Raw genomic sequence first — 19,103 nt, forward strand, 5'->3', positions numbered from 1 at the left:
ATTCAATGAACCAGGGATCCAAAGACCAAGGTGGGCGAGGTAGCTAACTAAGATGTCTATCTATTTGGAAGGCTAAAATATTCAGTGTGAGGTGTGAGCCAGCTGCCGTGCAGGATAGACAGTAGACAGCAGGCAGAGATGGTGAAACAAGGATCTTTACTGGTGGTCCCGAAGCCAGAATACAAAACAACGGACTCAACACGATAAAAGAAAGGTGGAGCAAATAAGTCTCCAAAAACAGGCTGACAGCCAAAATACGAAATAGTAACTACGACTGAAATAATAAATAAACAGGGAGAGCACTTCTCACGTATATCTGTCCATACGTTCCGCTGATTAGTACTGCTTGGCATAGTGAAACTAGCAGAGAAAACTGAGCAAGGGAACACAGGGAAGTGAGGGCATAAATACACAGGTGAACAGGTAGACACAGGTGACACCAATAGGATAATGATTAGTCCAGACTGTGAGTGAGGAGGTGCCTAAAGGTTGTCGGAGGACGACACCTAGTGGGTAGCTCTGGATGTGCCCCCCACCCCCCTCCACGACAAACAGCCCCAGCCGTTCACCTCGGCGCCTCCAGGTGGAGGCGACGGAATGTTGTTATCAGCCCTGGGTCCAGAATGTCCCTCCCGGGCACCCAGGACTGCTCCTCCGGCCCATAACCCTCCCAGTCCACCAGAAATTGGAGACCCCTCCCCACCCGCCGGCAGTCCAGGAGCCGGTCCACAGTAAAAGCCGGCTGCCCTCCGACGAGGCGCAGCGGGGGAACAGGACGAGGAGGGGGAGCCAGGGGACAGGTGGCGGCGGGATTGAGGAGGGACACATGGAAAGTCTTTGTGAGACGCAGAGTAGGTGAACGGATGATCTCCGCATGTGTGGTTCCCACCGTGAAGCATGGAGGACGTGTAGGGGTGCTTTGCTGGTGACACTGTCTGTGATTTATTTAGAATTCAAGGCACACTTAACCAGCATGGCTACCACAGCATTCTACAGCGCTACGCCATCCCATCTGGTTTGCGCTTAGTGGGACTATCATTTGTTTTTCAACAGGACAATGACCCAAAACACACCTCCAGGCTGTGTAGGGGCTATTTGACCAAGAAGGAGAGTGATTGAGTGCTGCATCAGATGACCAGGCCTCCACAACCCCCCAACCTCAACCCAATTGAGATGGTTTGAGATGAGTTGGACTGCAGAGTAAAGGAAAAGCAGCCAACAAGTGCTCAGCATATGTGGGAACTCCTTCAAGAGTGTTGGGAAAGCATTCCAGAGTCTGCAGAGCTGTCATGAAGGCGAAGGGTGGTTACTTTGAAGAATCTAAAATATATATTTTGATTTGTTTAACACTGTGGTTACTGCATGATTCCTTGTGTTGTTTCATGGTTTTGATGTCTTCGCTGTTGTTTTACAATGTAGAGAATAGTAAAAGATGAGGAAAAGCCCTTGAATGAGTAGGTGTCCAAACTTTTGACTGGTACTGTGTATGTACACTACCGTTCAAAAGTTTGGGGTCACTTAGAAATGTCCTCGTTTTCGAAAGAAAAGCAAAAAGAAATTGTCCATTTTTAAAATATCAAATTGATCAGAAATACAGTGTAGACATTGTTAATGTTGTAAAATGTCTATTGTAGTTGGAAACGGCTGATTTTTTAAAAATGGAATATCTACATAGGCGTACAGAGGCCCATTCTCAGCAACCATCATTCCTGTGTTCCAATGGCACATTGTGTTTGCTAATCCAAGTTTATCATTTTAAAAGGGTTTAAAAAAACCTTTTGCTATTATGTTAGCACAGCTGAAAACTGTTGTGCTGATTAAAGAAGCAATAAAACTGGCCTTCTTGAGACTAGTTGAGTATCTGGAGCATCAGCAATTGTGGGTTCAATTACAGGCTCAAAATGGCCAGAAACAAAACTTTCTTCTGAAACTCGTCAGTCTATTCTTGTTCTGAGAAATGAAGGCTATTCCATGCGAGAAATTATCCAGGCTCTGTCGTAGCCAGCCGTGACCGGGAGACCCATGGGGCGGCGCGCAATTGGCCCAGCGTCGTCCAGGGTAGGGGAGGGAATGGCCGGCAGGGATGTAGCTCAGTTGATAGAGCATGGTGTTTGCAACGCCAGGGTTGTGGGTTCAATTCCCACAGGGGGTATGAAAAAAAATAAAATAATGTAAGTCGCTCTGGATAAGAGCGTCTGCTAAATGACGTAAAATGTAAAAAAATGTAAAATGAAAGTGGGATGCACCCGCATGGTGGGGGGAAGTTGCAGGCGGTAGGTCACTGGGTTGATTCCCCGGATGACTGTGAATGGCCCGACGAACCGGGGGGACAGCTTCCTGGACTCCACGCGGAGGGGAAGATCCCGTGTCCGGGCGACGCCTGCGGTTGGCCTGAGGTTGAGACCTGACCGAGGGCCGCTTAAGCGCTGCCCGTATCTGCCTCCAGGTGCAGCGACAGCGACTGATGTGGGCCTGGACCGACAGGACCGCCGCCTCCTCCTCTTGCTCGGGGAATAGGGGGGGTTGATACCCGTATTGGCACTGGAAGGGAGACAGGCCGGTGGACGAGCAAAGAAGGGTGTTTTGGGCGTACTCCGCCCACGCTAGTCGCTGACTCCACGTAGCTGGATTGCTGGAGGCGTAGCACCTCCTCCAGATCCTGGTTGACGTGCTCCGTCTGCTCGTTCGACTGGGGATGGAAGCCGGAAGACAAGCTGACGGAGGCGCCGAGGCAGGTGGTGAATGCCTTCCAGAACCTGGAGGCGAACTCAGGGCCCCGATCTGACACCACATCTTGGGGAAGGCCGTGGACCCAGAAAACGTGCTGTACCACCAACTTAGCCGTCTCCCGGGCCGACGGGAGTTTAGGAAGGGGAATGAAGTGGGCAGCCTTCGAGAACCGGTCCACAACGACCAGGATGACTGTGTATCCATCAGAGGGGGGGTAGGGCAGAAAATAAATCCAGTGAGATGTGGGACCAGGGGCACTTGGGGATAGGCAGGGGTCGGAGCAACCCTGCCGCGGGCTGACATGAGATCTTCGTGCACGCACAGACCGGGCAAGAAGCCACGAAGGCGCGTGTATCCCCCTCAGCAGATGGCCACCAGAACCTCCTATGCAGGAACTCCAACGTCCTGGCGCCCCCCGGAGAGGTCGGACGCTTGTGCCCACTGAAGCAGTCGCGAGGGCGCAGCCTTGGGTACGTACATCCTCCCTGATGGACCTCCGCCTGGATCGGGCTCCCGCCGTAGCGCTGCTCTGACCAGCCTATCGATTCCCAACAAAACTGGTGCAGCAATCAGGGCATTGGGGACAATGGGGTCGTCCCTCTCCACCAGGTCCATGGGGTCGAACTGTCGGGAAAGCGCGTCAGGCTTGGTATTCTTCGACCCCGGATTGTATGAGATGGTGAACCGGAACCTGGTGAAGAATAACGCCCACCTGGCCTGGCGCGAGTTGAGCCTCTTGGCCCCCTGAATGTAGGCTAAGTTCTTATGGTCAGTCCATACGATGAATGGATGGGCGGCCCCCTCTAGCCAATGCCTCCACTCCCCCAGGGCGAGCTTGACTGCTAGCAGTTCACGTCGTAATTCCGCTCCGCCGGGGACAGCCGACAGGAGAGAAATGCGCAGGGGTGAGTCCGTGAGGAACCGTCCGTGAGGAACCGCTGGGACAGGATTTCTCCCATTGCAACGTCTGAAGCATCCACCCCCACAATGAACAGCAGGGACGGATCAGGATGCCCGAGGACCGGGGCCGATGTAAAGCGCCGCTTCAGCGCATCAAATGCGTTCCCCGCTTCCGAGGTCCAGGCAAAGGAGCGTATGCACGTCTGGGTGAGGGCTGTCAGAGGAGCGGCTAGGGAGCTAAAATGGCGAATAAATCGCCTATGAAAATGAGCAAACCCTAAAAACCGTTGTAGTTGCTTGATGGATGAGGGCTGTGGCCAATCCAGTACCGCGCTGACCTTGGCTGGGTCCGTCCGTAGGTCCCCCTGGTTGAAAGATGAACCCCAGGAAGGAGACTGTCTCAGTGTGGAACACACACTTCTCCACCTTGACGTAGAGCTGGCGACGGAGAAGGCGTTGGAGGACCTGCCGAACGTGCTGCTGGTGTTCACTCATGTCCTTCGAAAATATGAGGATGTAATCCAAATACACGAAGACGCTGTAGTCGAGGAGGTCCCGGAGCACGTCATTGACCAACGCCTTGAACACTGCAGGCGCGTTGGCTAGACCAAAATGCATGACTTGGTACTCGTAATGCCCACTGGGTGTGTTAAACGCCGTCTTCCACTCGTCCCCTTCCCGAATCCCCACCAGGTTGTAGGCATTACGTAAGTCCAGCTTGGTGAAGACCCGGGCTCCCTGCAATGACTCGAATGCTGTCGTCATCATGGGGAGTGGTTCTTAACCGTGATGTCATTGAGCGCCCGGTAATCAATGCACGGCCGCTGCCCACCGTCCTTTTTCCCCACGAAGAAGAAGCCCGCGCCCGCGGGTGTGGTAGAGGGACGGATGTGACCCTCAACGAGTGCCTCGTCGATATACTCCCTCAAGTCCAGCAAGGAGATCGATTGCGCAGTCATATGGCCTGTGAGGAGGTAGGCCCTCTTACTAAACACCTCCCCCAGATCCCAATACTCCCGGGGAACGCCTGCCAGGTCTGGGCCGGTGACGGAGTCGTTAGCCGCCGTCCTCCTGGTGGCAACCGCCGCTAGGGCGGTAGGCGGTTCACAGCCGCACACAAGCCTAAGATCACCATGTATAATGCAAAGCGTCGGCTGGAGTGGTGTAAAGCTCGCCGCCATTGGATTCTGGTGCAGTGGAAATGCGTTCTCTGGAGTGATGAATCACGCTTCACCATCTGGCAGTCCGACGGATGAATCTGGGTTTGGCGGATGCCAGGAAAATGCTACCTGCCCCAATGCATAGTGCCAACTGTAAAATTTGGAGGAGGAGGAATAATGGTCTGGGGCTGTTTTTCATGGTTCGGGCTAGGCCTCTTATTTCCAGTGAAAGGAAATCTTTACTCTACAGCATACAATGACATTCTGGACAATTCTGTGCTTCCAACTTTGTGGCAACAGTTTGGGGAAGGCCCTTTCCTGTTTCAGAATGACAATGCCCCCTTGCACAAAGCGAAGTCCATACAGAAATGGTTTGTCGAGATCGATGTGAAAGAACTTGACTGGCCTGCACAGAGCCCTGACCTCAACCCCATCGAACACCTTTGGGATCGCCCAACATCAGTGCCCGACCTCACTAATGCTCTTTTGGCTGAATGGAAGCAAGTTCTCGCAGCAATGTTCCAACATCTAGTGGAAAGCCTTCCCAGAAGAGTGGAGGCTGTTATAGCAGCAAAGGGGGAGGACCAACTCCATATTAATACCCATGATTTTTGGAACGAGATGTTGGATGAGCAGGTGTCCACATATTTTTGGTCATGTAGTGTATGTGTCTGGAAGACAGGCATATGTTTCTGGTGCTCTAACCATGTGATGTCCAATTAGATGCGAGGAAAGTAGAGGGTCATCCTTCATTATCCAATTACACAGACCTTAGCTCCTCCATCCACGCTGTCTTTCTCCTCTCCTCTCCTCTCCTCTCCTCTCCTCTCCTCTCCTCTCCTCTCCTCTCCTCTCCTCTCCTCTCCTCTCCTCTCCTCTCCTCTCCTCTCCTCTCCTCTCCTCTCCCTCTCCCTCTCCCTCTCCTCTCCTCTCCTCTCCTCTCCTCTCCTCTCCCTCTCCCTCTCCCTCTCCCTCTCCCTCTCCCTCTCCCTCTCCTCTCCTCTCCTCTCCTCTCCTCTCCTCTCCTCTCCTCTCCTCTCCTCTCCTCTCCTCTCCTCTCCTCTCCCTCTCCCTCTCCCTCTCCCTCTCCTCTCCTCTCCTCTCCTCTCCTCTCCTCTCCTCTCCTCTCCTCTCCTCTCCTCTCCTCTCCTCTCCTCTCCCTCTCCCTCTCCCTCTCCTCTCCTCTCCTCTCCTCTCCTCTCCTCTCCTCTCCTCTCCCTCTCCCTCTCCCTCTCCCTCTCCCTCTCCCTCTCCTCTCCTCTCCTCTCCCTCTCCCTCTCCCTCTCCCTCTCCCTCTCCCTCTCCTCTCCTCTCCTCTCCTCTCCTCTCCTCTCCTCTCCTCTCCTCTCCTCTCCTCTCCTCTCCTCTCCTCTCCTCTCCCTCTCCCTCTCCCTCTCCCTCTCCCTCTCCCTCTCCTCTCCTCTCCTCTCCCTCTCCCTCTCCCTCTCCCTCTCCCTCTCCCTCTCCCTCTCCTCTCCTCTCCTCTCCTCTCCTCTCCTCTCCTCTCCTCTCCTCTCCTCTCCTCTCCTCCTATCTACTCCTCTCTTTCAATACCATACCTACTCTGCTGTTCCTGACCAACAACCAATACTCCATGAAAATCTTTCCCCTTCTTTCTCATTCCTCCATTCTGTTCTGTTCTCTTCTCTTCTACAGCACGAAGCCCATACTAGATGGCTCTACCTTACCTTACCTCTCGATCACACAAGCAGCTCTCCTATGTTTCCCTACTATCTGATTGCTTTATTTGTCTTTGATAAGTCCTGACCAGTGACCTGGTTATTGTCCCAATGTCCGCTTTATGAGAGTTGCTAGAAGGGTGTTCCGACATGGAATGCAATGCAGTCTGGTTCAGTTCCACATGTGAACAGCATTAAATATGTAACCCTCAAACCGTAACAAAATGTGTATGTTTCCATTAATCTATATGGATATGTGCTGCTTTATTGAGGGAAAGTTTTACTTACTGTACAAGACTGTGATACTTTACTGTACAAGACTGTGATACTTGGCTGTCTACTTTAAGATGAATGCATAAACTCCAAGTCACTCTGGGGAACAGTAAGTCGCTGTAAAGTTTAAACGTGTGAGGTAGCTAACTGTAAATAAACGGAGCTATAAAATCTCTCCAGAGGCCTGGAACTCTGTGTGGTCTTGTCTTGTCTTCCCTCTATTCCAGGGTAGTAGTAGTAGTCTTTTATTATTGAGGAGAATACGGTTGTCTGTCTGTCTGTCTGTCTGGTGCTCCACTCCTCAGCACAGTATTGCCTAGTGTCTGTCTGTCTGTCTGTCTGTCTGTCTGGCACTCCACTCCTCTCCATGTGACTGACTGACTGACTGGGAATCTAACACAGCCACAGTTCCTTGTTCTAACAGGGTGCTGCCTGGTTTCTAGCCTGTCTCTCTGTGTGTGTCTGATTCTAGCCTGTCTCTCTGTGTGTGTCTGTTTCTAGCCTGTCTCTCTGTGTGTGTGTCTGTTTCTAGCCTGTCTCTCTGTGTGTGTCTGATTCTAGCCTGTCTCTCTGTGTGTGTCTGTTTCTAGCCTGTCTCTCTGTGTGTGAGTCTGTTTCTAGCCTGTCTCTCTGTGTGTGTCTGATTCTAGCCTGTCTCTGTGTGTGTGTCTGTTTCTAGCCTGTCTCTCTCTGTGTGTGTCTGTTTCTAGCCTGTCTCTGTGTGTGTGGCTGTTTCTAGCCTGTCTCTCTCTGTGTGTGTCTGATTCTAGCCCGTCTCTGTGTGTGTGTCTGTTTCTAGCCTGTCTCCCTCTGTGTGTGTCTGATTCTAGCCTGTCTCTGTGTGTGTGGCTGTTTCTAGCCTGTCTCTGTGTGTGTGGCTGTTTCTAGCCTGTCTCTCTGTGTGTGTGTCTGATTCTAGCCTGTCTCTGTGTGTGTGTCTGTTTCTAGCCTGTCTCCCTCTGTGTGTGTCTGATTCTAGCCTGTCTCTGTGTGTGTGGCTGTTTCTAGCCTGTCTCTCTGTGTGTGTGTCTGATTCGATTCTAGCCTGTCTCTGTGTGTGTGTCTGTTTCTAGCCTGTCTCCCTCTGTGTGTGTCTGATTCTAGCCTGTCTCTGTGTGTGTGGCTGTTTCTAGCCTGTCTCTCTGTGTGTGTGGCTGTTTCTAGCCTGTCTCTCTGTGTGTGTGTCTGATTCTAGCCTGTCTCTCTCTGTGTGTGTCTGTTTCTAGCCTGTCTCTGTGTGTGTGTCTGTTTCTAGCCTGTCTCTCTCTGTGTGTGTGTCTGATTCTAGAATGTCTCTGTGTGTGTGGCTGTTTCTAGCCTGTCTCTCTGTGTGTGCCTGTCTCTCTGTGTGTGTGGCTGTTTCTAGCCTGTCTCTCTCTGTGTGTGTCTGTTTCTAGCCTGTCTCTGTGTGTGTGTGTCTGTTTCTAGCATGTCTCTGTGTGTGTGTGTCTGTTTCTAGCCTGTCTCTGTGTGTGTGTGTTTGTGTGTGGCTGTTTCTAGCCTGTCTCTCTCTGTGTGTGTGGCTGTTTCTAGCCTGTCTCTCTCTGTGTGTGTGGCTGTTTCTAGCCTGTCTCTGTGCGTGTGTGTCTGATTCTAGCCTGTCTCTGTGTGTGTGTGTCTGTTTCTAGCCTGTTTCTGTGTGTGTGTGTCTGTTTCTAGCCTGTCTCTCTGTGTGTGTCTGTTTCTAGCCTGTCTCTTTCTGTGTGTGTCTGTTTCTAGCCTGTCTCTGTGTGTGTGTCTGATTCTAGCCTGTCTCTCTGTGTGTGTCTGATTCTAGCCTGTCTCTGTGTGTGTGTGTGATTCTAGCCTGTCTCTCTGTGTGTGTCTGATTCTAGCCTGTCTCTCTCTGTGTATGTGTCTGTTTCTAGCCTGTCTCTCTGTGTGTGTGTCTGTGTCTAGCCTGTCTCTGTGTGTGTGTCTGATTCTAGCCTGTCTGTGTGTGTGTGTGTCTGTTTCTAGCCTGTCTCTGTGTTTGTGTGTCTGTTTCTAGCCTGTCTCTCTGTGTGTGTGTGTATGTTTCTAGCCTGTCTCTGTGTGTGTCATTTTCTAGCCTGTCTCTGTGTGTGTGTGTCTGTTTCTAGCCTGTCTCTCTGTGTGTGTCTGTTTCTAGCCTGTCTCTCTGTGTGTGTCTGATTCTAGCCTGTCTCTGTCTGTGTGTCTGATTCTAGCCTGTCTCTGTGTGTGTGTGTGTCTGTTTCTAGCCTGTCTCTCTGTGTCTGTTTCTAGCCTGTCTCTCTGTGTGTGTGTCTGATTCTAGCCTGTCTCTGTGTGTGTGTCTGATTCTAGCCTGTCTCTGTGTGTGTGTCTGTTTCTAGCCTGTCTCTGTGTGTGTGTCTGATTCTAGCCTGTCTCTCTGTGTGTGTGTCTGATTCTAGCCTGTCTCACTGTGTGTGTGTCTGTTTCTAGCCTGTCTCTCAGTGTGTGTGTGTGTGTGTTTCTAGCCTGTCTCTCAGTGTGTGTGTGTGTTTCTAGCCTGTCTCTCAGTGTGTGTCTGATTGTAGCCTGTCTCTCTGTGTGTGTGTCTGTTTCTAGCCTGTCTCTGTGTGTGTGTCTGGTTCTAGCCTGTCTCTGTGTGTGTCTGATTGTAGCCTGTCTCTCTGTGTGTGTGTCTGTTTCTAGCCTGTCTCTGTGTGTGTGTCTGGTTCTAGCCTGTCTATGTGTGTGTGTGTGTCTGTTTCTAGCCTGTCGCTCTGTGTGTGTGTCTGTTTCTAGCCTGTCTCTGTGTGTGTCTGATTGTAGCCTGTCTCTCTGTGTGTGTGTCTGTTTCTAGCCTGTCTCTGTGTGTGTGTCTGGTTCTAGCCTGTCTATGTGTGTGTGTGTGTCTGTTTCTAGCCTGTCTCTCTCTGTGTGTGTCTGTTTCTAGCCTGTCTCTCTCTGTGTGTGTGTGTGTTTCTAGCCTGTCTCTGTGTGTGTGTGTCTGTTTCTAGCCTGTCTCTGTGTGTGTGTGTGAGTCCAGGCTACATGGATTTTGTCTAAGGGCAATTTCACTGTAACAGAGTGACACTAAGACTCACTTTTTCACTTTAAAATGTATAATAATAATATAATATTCAGACCCCTTGACTTTTTTAGCATTTTGTTACGTTACAGCCTTATTCTAAAATTGATTAAATAAAAAATGTCCCTCATCAATCTACACACAATACCTCATAAAGACAAAGCAAAAACAGGTTTTTAGAAATGTTTACGAATTTAATAAAAACATAAAAAAACAGATCCCTTATTTACATAAGTATTCAGACCCTTTGCTATGTGACTCGAAATTGAGCTCAGGTGCATCCTGTTTCCATTGATCGTCCTTGAGATGTTTCTACAACTTGATTGGAGTCCACCTGTGGTAAATTAAATTGATTGGACATGATTTGGAAAGGCACACACCTGTTTATATAAGGTCCCAACGTTGACAGTGCATGCCAGAGCAAAAACCAAGCCATGAGGTCGAAGGAATTGTCCGTAGCGCTCAGAGACAGGATTGTGTCGAGGCACAGATCTGGGGAAGGGTACCAAAACATTTCTGCACCATTGAAGGTCCCACTCCTCAGTAAAAGGCACATGACATCCCACTTGGAGTATGCCAAAAGGCACCTAAAGGACTCTCAGACCATGAGAAACAAGATTATCTGGTCTGATGAAACCACGATTAAAGTCTTTGGCCTGAATGCCAAGCGTCATGTCTGGAGGAAACCTGGCACCATCCCTACGATGAAGCATGGTGGTGGCAGCATCATGCTGTGGGGATGTTTTTCAGCGGCAGGGACTGGAAGACTTGTGAGGATTGAGGGAAAGATGAACGGAGCAAATTACAGAGAGATCCTTGATGAAAGCCTGCTCCAGAGCGCTCAGGACCTCAGACTGGGGCGAAGGTTCACCTTCCAACAGGACAACGACCCTAAGCACACAGCCAAGGCAACGCAGGAGTGGCTTCGGGACAAGTCTCTGAATGTCCTTGAGTGGCTCAGCCAGAGCCCAGACTTGAACCCAATCGAACATCTCTGGAGAGACCTGAAAATAGCTGTGCAGTGATGCACCCCAGCCAACCTGACATAGCTTGAGAGGTTCTGCAGAGAAGAATGGGAGAAACTCCCCAAATACAGGTGTGCCAAGCTTGTAGCATCATACCCAAGAAGACTCGAGGCTGTAATCGCTGCCAAAGGTGCTTTAACAAAATACTGAGTAAAGGGTCTGAATAGTTATGTAAATTTGATATTTCAGTTGTTTATTTGTAATACATTTGCAAAAAAAACGTCTAAACCTGTTTTTGGTTTGTCATTATGGGGTATTGTGTGTAGATTGTTGAGGGGAAAAAACGATTTAATCCATTTTAGAATAAGGCTGTAACGTAACAAAATGTCGAAAAAGTCTAGGGGTCTGAATACTTTCCGAATGCAGCAGTCTAATTCCCACAGAAAACTAAACTAAAACACATTTAGGAACAGTGCAGATGCAGTTTGGTAAGAGAATGACGGTAAAATCTCCCTCAGATTTCTGCGATCACGTTTTTGTAAAAACTATTTTATATCTACTACGAGTTAAGATTCAAAGAGGTCTGTAGAAAAGTCTGTCAGCTATGACACCTTGGGTTTGAAAACATCTCTTCTGGTTATTGAAGTACAGTAAGTGAAGTGGATTAACACCCGGTAACGGAATGATGGTAACAGAATGGCATCATGGGTCCTGATCTGTACTATACAGAAATGCATCATTATGAAAGTCATTCTCTTCATGTATCTTGAATAGGTACACAGAAGTAGAAACGTGTAATATCCTCCTTTGCGCGTTTGGGTACTAGTCTACCCAGACCGAACCAAATCTGTACCATTCATAGTCGTCTATGTTTCACAAGACCCTACGCATACTGCTAAAGCAACACTCGAGTGGTCTAAGGGGAAACATTTAAATGTGTCGGAATGGCCTAGTAGTATGAAAAATGTATGCACTCACTAACTGTAAGTCGCTCTGGATAAGAGCGTCTGCTAAATGACTAAAATCTAAAATCTAGTCAAAGCCCAGACCTCAATCCAATTGAGAATCTGTGGTATGACTTAAAGATTGCTGTACACCAGCGGAACCCATCCAGCTGGAAGGAGCTGGAGCAGTTTTGCCTTGAAGAATGGGCAAAAATCCCAGTGGCTAGATGTGCCAAGCTTATAGAGACATACCCCAAGAGACTTGCAGCTGTAATTGCTGCAAAAGGTGGCTCTACAAAGTATTGACTTGGGGGGGGGGGGTGAATAGTTATGCACGCACAAGCACCACCACCAATCAGCCTACACCACTTCACACTCACCTGTCGTTACTATGACAACGAGCGTAACCATGGCAGCAAATGACTGCTGTCTGAACTCACACAAACCCGATTTGGTCACTTGTAACTTGCTGTTTGGACAGTGAGTAGTCCTAAATGGATTTGAAAAACCAAACTGATTTGAGCATTAATGCCTGCAGTGTGAACAAGGCTTTAGAGAACCAACACACTGCATGTGTCTGGGACTTTGTCCAGGGGGACTGACTAACTATTCTCAATATGGTTTATTATACTCTACAGGAACTTCAACTCATCAAGTGGTGCGTGAGTGTGTACTTGAGTACGTGAGTGAGTACATGAGTGAGTGTGTGAGTGAGTGAGTGAGTGAGTGCGTGCGTGAGGGAATATTGAGTGAGTGAGTACAGGAATGAATGGGGTGAGTGAGAACGTGAGTGAGTGATTAGGTGAGTGATTAGGTGACTGAGTCTGTGAGTGAATAAGTACATGAGTACGTGAGTGAGTATGTGAGTGAGTACGTGAGTGAGTGAGTACAAATCAAATCAAATCAAATGTTATTTGCCACATGCGCCGAATACAACAGGTGTAGACATTACAATAAAATGCTTACTTACAAGCCCTTAACCAACAATGCAGTTTTTAAGAAAATAAAAAAAAGTGTTAAGTAAAAAATAACAAATAGTTAAAGAGCAGCAGTAAAATAAAATAACAGTAGGGAGGCTATATACAGGGGGGTACCGGTACAGTAGGGAGGCTATATACAGGGGGGTACCGGTGCAGAGTCAATGTGTGGGGGCACCGGCTAGTTGAGGTAGTTGAGGTCATATGACATGTGGGTAGAGTTAAAGTGACTATGCATAAATACTTAACAGAGTAGCAGCGGCGTAAAAGAGGGGGATGGGGGGGTGGGGACAATGCAAATAGTCCGGGTAGCCATGATTAGATGTTCAGGAGTCTTATGGCTTGGGGGTAGAAGCTGTTGAGAAGCCTTTTGGACCTAGACTTGGCGCTCCGGTACCGCTTGCCGTGTGGTAGCAGAGAGAACAGTCTATGACTAGGGTAATAATAATAATAATAATAATATGCCATTTAGCAGACGCTTTTATCCAAAGCGACTTAGTCATGTGTGCATACATTTTTACATATGGGTGGTCCCGGGGATCGAACCCACTACCCTGGCGTTACAAGCGCCGTGCTCTACCAATTGAGCTACAGAGGACCACAGTGGCCACAGGGTGGCCATAGGGTGGCTGGAGTCTTTTTTTAGGGCCTGCCTCTGACACCGCCTGGTATAGAGGTCCTGGATGGCAGGAAGCTTGGCCTCAGTGATGTACTGGGCCGTACGCACTTCCCTCTGTAGTGCCTTGCGGTCTTGTTCCAGGTCTGTCACCATGTCTAAGGATGTGTGGTGTTCTGACTAAGCCTGTTCCCTGTGCTATCTTGTTCCAGGTCTGTCACCATGTCTAAGGCTGTGTGGTGTTGTGACTAAGCCTGTTCCCTGTGCTATCTTGTTCCAGGTCTGTCACCATGTCTAAGGCCACAGTGAAGAAGCTGCACTGGCGCTCCAAGGTGCAGGAGAGTTTTGTTCCCCTGGGAGACGGGTCTGGGGAGCTGGGTGTGGCCATTGGGGGCGGGGCTGACTACGGAGAGTTCCCATTCGTCACCACAGCACCTGGAGGTTGGACCACAGTGGGTGACGTCATACTGGAGATCGGGGGTACGCCCGTCCTGGGCATGACACTAGGAGACGTGAGAGGGGTCCTCAACTCATGCCCCCATCCCATACGCATCAAAACTGTCTCTCCAGGTACCGTTATTAACTTCAAAATAACTTTATAGCTCTCCAGGGCCCGTATTCTCAGAGTAGGAGTGCTGATCCAGGATTAGTTTAGCCTTTTAGATCATAATGAATAAGATTACATGGACAGGAGAAACCTGATCCTGGATCAGTACTCATAGACCTACTCTTGAGACGCAATTAAATTACAGAATATATTTTCCCCCTGAATCCCCAACATCATACAGATGTAGGATCTTAATTTGATCACCCTGTTGCAGGAGAACGTTCTTGCAATGCAGGATATTTTTTAAAACTTGTAGTGTATTTGAGGTTTTAAAAGGCGTCTGAAGTTGGTAATTTGCACTTTTCAGACTTGGTTTTACCTTACGTGTCATCCCTACAAAAATGTAATTAATTATAATCCACATAATAATTCAAATGTCCTGTTTTCCAGGATTATTTTCCTGCTGTAACTGGCTCAATTTAAGATCCTACATGTGTAGTGATGTAGCTGTATGGTGGTAAAGCTGATCCAGCAGTAAACCGCCCACTTCATTACAACACTATTCTCCTAGCGTACATTTACACCACTGATATGAAATGTTTATTACTTGGCTGGCAACCATTTCTTCCTAGCTGCCTCTACTTTCCATAAAAGGGGCAATCTGAAGTTCAAACAATAACAAAGCATCACCCCACCGCTGATTTGGTAAATAGCTGAGGGAGGCTATACAGTGTTTGTTTACAATTTTACAAACGAAGGAGGTAAACGAGCTTATATTTGGGGTTCTGACAGGGTTAAGTTATTGAACTAAGCTCATGAGGGATTTATAAATTAGAATCATCGAGATTTAGTGGGTCTATATCATGAATATATAAGTCCCAAAATTGATGTAGCAATCACAGATTGCCCATTTAATGAAATGTGACAATGGGAAAGGGGAGCTGCTACTAGCTACAGTCCTGTGTAGTGAGTCGGCCTGTCCTGTATTACTGTCCTGTATTACTGTCCTGTATTACTGTCCTGTTCTACTGTCCTGTATTACTGTCCTGTATTACTGTCCTGTACTACTGTCCTGTATTACTCTCCTGTACTACTGTCCTGTATTACTGTCCTGTATTACTATCCTGTACTACTGTCCTGTATTACTGTCCTGTATTACTGTCCTGTATTACTGTCCTGTATTACTGTCCTGTACTACTGTCCTGTATTACTGTCCTGTATTACTGTCCTGTATTACTGTCCTGTACTACTGTCCTGTATTACTGTCCTGTATTACTGTCCTGTATTACTGTCCTGTACTACTGTCCTGTATTACTGTCCTGTATTACTGTCCTGTATTACTGCTACTGTCCTGTATTACTGTCCTGTATTACTGTCCTGTATTACTGTCCTGTACTACTGTCCTGTATTACTGTCCTGTACTACTGTCCTGTATTACTGTCCTGTATTACTGTCCTGTATTACTGTCCTGTATTACTGTCCTGTACTACTGTCCTGTATTACTGTCCTGTATTACTGTCCTGTACTACTGTCCTGTACTACTGTCCTGTATTACTGTCCTGTATTACTGTCCTGTACTACTGTCCTGTATTACTGTCCTGTATTACTGTCCTGTATTACTGTCCTGTACTACTGTCCTGTATTACTGTCCTGTATTACTGTCCTGTATTACTGTCCTGTACTACTGTCCTGTATTACTGTCCTGTATTACTGTCCTGTATTACTGTCCTGTACTACTGTCCTGTATTACTGTCCTGTACTACTGTCCTGTATTACTGTCCTGTATTACTGTCCTGTATTACTGTCCTGTCCTACTGTCCTGTATTACAGTCCTGTATTACTGTCCTGTATTACTGTCCTGTACTACTGTCCTGTACTACTGTCCTGTACTACTGTCCTGTATTACTGTCCTGTACTACTGTCCTGTATTACTGTCCTGTACTACTGTCCTGTACTACTGTCCTGTATTACTGTCCTGTGTTACTGTCCTGTCCTACTGTCCTGTCCTACTGTCCTGTATTACTGTCCTGTATTACTGTCCTGTACTACTGTCCTGTACTACTGTCCTGTCCTACTGTCCTGTATTACTGTCCTGTACTACTGTCCTGTACTACTGTCCTGTATTACTGTCCTGTATTACTGTCCTGTATTACTGTCCTGTATTACTGCTACTGTCCTGTCCTACTGTCCTGTACTACTGTCCTGTATTACTGTCCTGTATTACTGTCCTGTATTACTGTCCTGTATTACTGTCCTGTACTACTGTCCTGTATTACTGTCTTGTCCTACTGTCCTGTACTACTGTCCTGTATTACTGTCCTGTATTACTGTCCTGTACTACTGTCCTGTATTACTGTCCTGTATTACTGTCCTGTACTACTGTCCTGTCCTACTGTCCTGTATTACTGTCCTGTATTACTGTCCTGTATTACTGTCCTGTATTACTGTCCTGTATTACTGTCCTGTATTACTGTCCTGTACTACTGTCCTGTATTACTGTCCTGTATTACTGTCCTGTATTACTGTCCTGTATTACTGTCCTGTCCTACTGTCCTGTATTACTGTCCTGTATTACTGTCCTGTATTACTGTCCTGTACTACTGTCCTGTATTACTGTCCTGTACTACTGTCCTGTATTACTGTGCTGTATTACTGTCCTGTATTATTGTCCTGTACTACTGTCCTGTCCTACTGTCCTGTCCTACTGTCCTGTATTACTGTCCTGTACTACTGTCCTGTATTACTGTCCTGTACTACTGTCCTGTATTACTGTCCTGTATTACTGTCCTGTATTACTGTCCTGTATTACTGTCCTGTCCTACTGTCCTGTACTACTGTCCTGTATTACTGTCCTGTATTACTGTCCTGTATTACTGTCCTGTCCTACTGTCCTGTATTACTGTCCTGTATTACTGTCCTGTATTACTGTCCTGTATTACTGTCCTGTACTACTGTCCTGTATTACTGTCCTGTATTACTGTCCTGTATTACTGTCCTGTATTACTGTCCTGTACTACTGTCCTGTATTACTGTCCTGTATTACTGTCCTGTCCTACTGTCCTGTATTACTGTCCTGTATTACTGTCCTGTCCTACTGTCCTGTATTACTGTCCTGTACTACTGTCCTGTATTACTGTCCTGTATTACTGTCCTGTATTACTGTCCTGTCCTACTGTCCTGTATTACTGTCCTGTATTACTGTCCTGTATTACTGTCCTGTACTACTGTCCTGTATTACTGTCCTGTATTACTGTCCTGTATTACTGTCCTGTATTACTGTCCTGTACTACTGTCCACATACTATTAGAAGTTATTTCAAGTACTTTGAGCGTTTGCTCTAGCCTGCCTGGAATGCCAGATATCCTGGGTTTCCTCTATTTGTTCCATTAAAACAAGCGCAAATAAAGTATTTGAAATGATTTCATATAGTATTTGAACCCAGCAGGACTGCTACGGTGTCCTGTCACTTGAACCACAGTCTACTGCCCACCCTACTGGAGTAGTGAGACAGTGCCAGGGACGGACTTGCCATAGGGCAGTTTAGGCAAATGCCAGATGATCTTTAGCTCAGTGGGCCTGTCTCAATGCGGGGTTTTGCACATAATTATCATTATTTGGCTGATAATGGGGGGGAAATGGCCAGTTTTGGGGCCTTCAGTAAAACATGTGAACGGTGTGCCGGTTTCTGGTCCCAGACCGTCCCTGGACTGTCCTGTAGTAGGAAGTCTTTACTGTCCTGTAGTAGGTAGTCAGTACTGTCCTGTAGTAGGTAGTCTGTACTGTAGTAGGTAGTCAGTACTGTCCTGTAGTAGGTAGTCTGTACTGTCCTGTAGTAGGTAGTCAGTACTGTCCTGTAGTAGGTAGTCTGTACTGTCCTGTAGTAGGTAGTCTGTACTGTCCTGTAGTAGGTAGTCTGTACTGTCCTGTAGTAGGTAGTCTGTACTGTCCTGTAGTAGGTAGTCTGTACTGTCCTGTAGTAGGTAGTCTGTACTGTCCTGTAGTAGGTAGTCTGTACTGTCCTGTAGTAGGTAGTCAGTACTGTCCTGTAGTAGGTAGTCTTTACTGTCCTGTAGTAGGTAGTCAGTACTGTCCTGTAGCAGGTAGTCTTTACTGTCCTGTAGTAGGTAGTCTGTACTGTCCTGTAGTAGGTAGTCAGTACTGTAGTAGGTAGTCAGTCCTGTAGTAGGTAGTCAGTACTGTAGTAGGTAGTCTGTACTGTCCTGTAGTAGGTAGTCTGTACTGTCCTGTAGTAGGTAGTCAGTACTGTCCTGTAGTAGGTAGTCAGTACTGTCCTGTAGTAGGTAGTCAGTACTGTCCTGTAGCAGGTAGTCTTTACTGTCCTGTAGTAGGTAGTCAGTACTGTAGTAGGTAGTCTGTACTGTCCTGTAGTAGGTAGTCTGTACTGTCCTGTAGTAGGTAGTCTGTACTGTCCTGTAGTAGGTAGTCAGTACTGTCCTGTAGTAGGTAGTCAGTACAGTCCTGTAGCAGGTAGTCTTTACTGTCCTGTAGTAGGTAGTCTGTACTGTCCTGTAGTAGGTAGTCTGTACTGTCCTGTAGCAGGTAGTCTTTACTGTCCTGTAGTAGGTAGTCAGTACTGTCCTGTAGTAGGTAGTCTGTACTGTCCTGTAGTAGGTAGTCAGTACTGTCCTGTAGTAGGTAGTCTGTACTGTCCTGTAGTAGGTAGTCAGTACTGTCCTGTAGTAGGTAGTCTGTACTGTCCTTTAGTAGGTAGTCAGTACTGTCCTGTAGTAGGTAGTCAGTACTGTCTTCTAGTAGGTAGTCTGTCCTGTAGTAGTTAGTCTGTACTGTCCTCTAGAAGGTAGTCTGTCCTGTAGTAGTTAGTCTGTACTGTCCTGTAGTAGGTAGTCAGTACTGTCTTCTAGTAGGTAGTCTGTCCTGTAGTAGGTAGTCTGTACTGTAGTATGTAGTCTGTACTGTCCTGTAGTAGGTAGTCAGTACTGTCCTGTATTAGGAAGTCTGTACTGTCCTGTAGTAGTTAGTCTGTCCTGTAGTAGTTAGTCTGTACTGTCCTGTAGTAGGTAGTCAGTACTGTCTTCTAGTAGGTAGTCTGTCCTGTAGTAGGTAGTCTGTACTGTAGTAGGTAGTCAGTACTGTCCTGTAGTAGGTAGTCAGTACTGTCCTGTAGTAGGTAGTCTGTCCTGTAGTAGTTAGTCTGTAATGTCCTGTAGTAGGTAGTCTGTCCTGTAGTAGTTAGTCTGTACTGTCCTGTAGTAGGTAGTCAGTACTGTCTTCTAGTAGGTAGTCTGTCCTGTAGTAGGTAGTCTGTACTGTAGTATGTAGTCTGTACTGTCCT

The 19,103-nt window shown here is 47.6% G+C and overlaps 1 protein-coding gene across 1 annotated transcript in view; it reads left to right on the forward strand.

The window, feature by feature from the left end:
• Positions 1-13,532: 13,532 nt before the first annotated feature.
• LOC311124365 (membrane-associated guanylate kinase, WW and PDZ domain-containing protein 3-like) overlaps positions 13,533-19,103 on the forward strand; it is a gene marked incomplete at both ends in the record, with an annotated part of 73,662 nt that continues 68,091 nt past the window's right edge. The window contains one exon of the mRNA XM_084198528.1: positions 13,533-13,812. Coding sequence (XP_084054654.1) covers positions 13,533-13,812 — 280 coding nt within the window. The remainder of the gene's footprint in view (positions 13,813-19,103) is intronic.

The sequence above is a fragment of the Coregonus lavaretus genome (genome assembly GCF_964263955.1).
Source record: "Coregonus lavaretus genome assembly, contig: HAP1_SCAFFOLD_763, whole genome shotgun sequence".
Taxonomy (NCBI): domain Eukaryota; kingdom Metazoa; phylum Chordata; class Actinopteri; order Salmoniformes; family Salmonidae; genus Coregonus; species Coregonus lavaretus.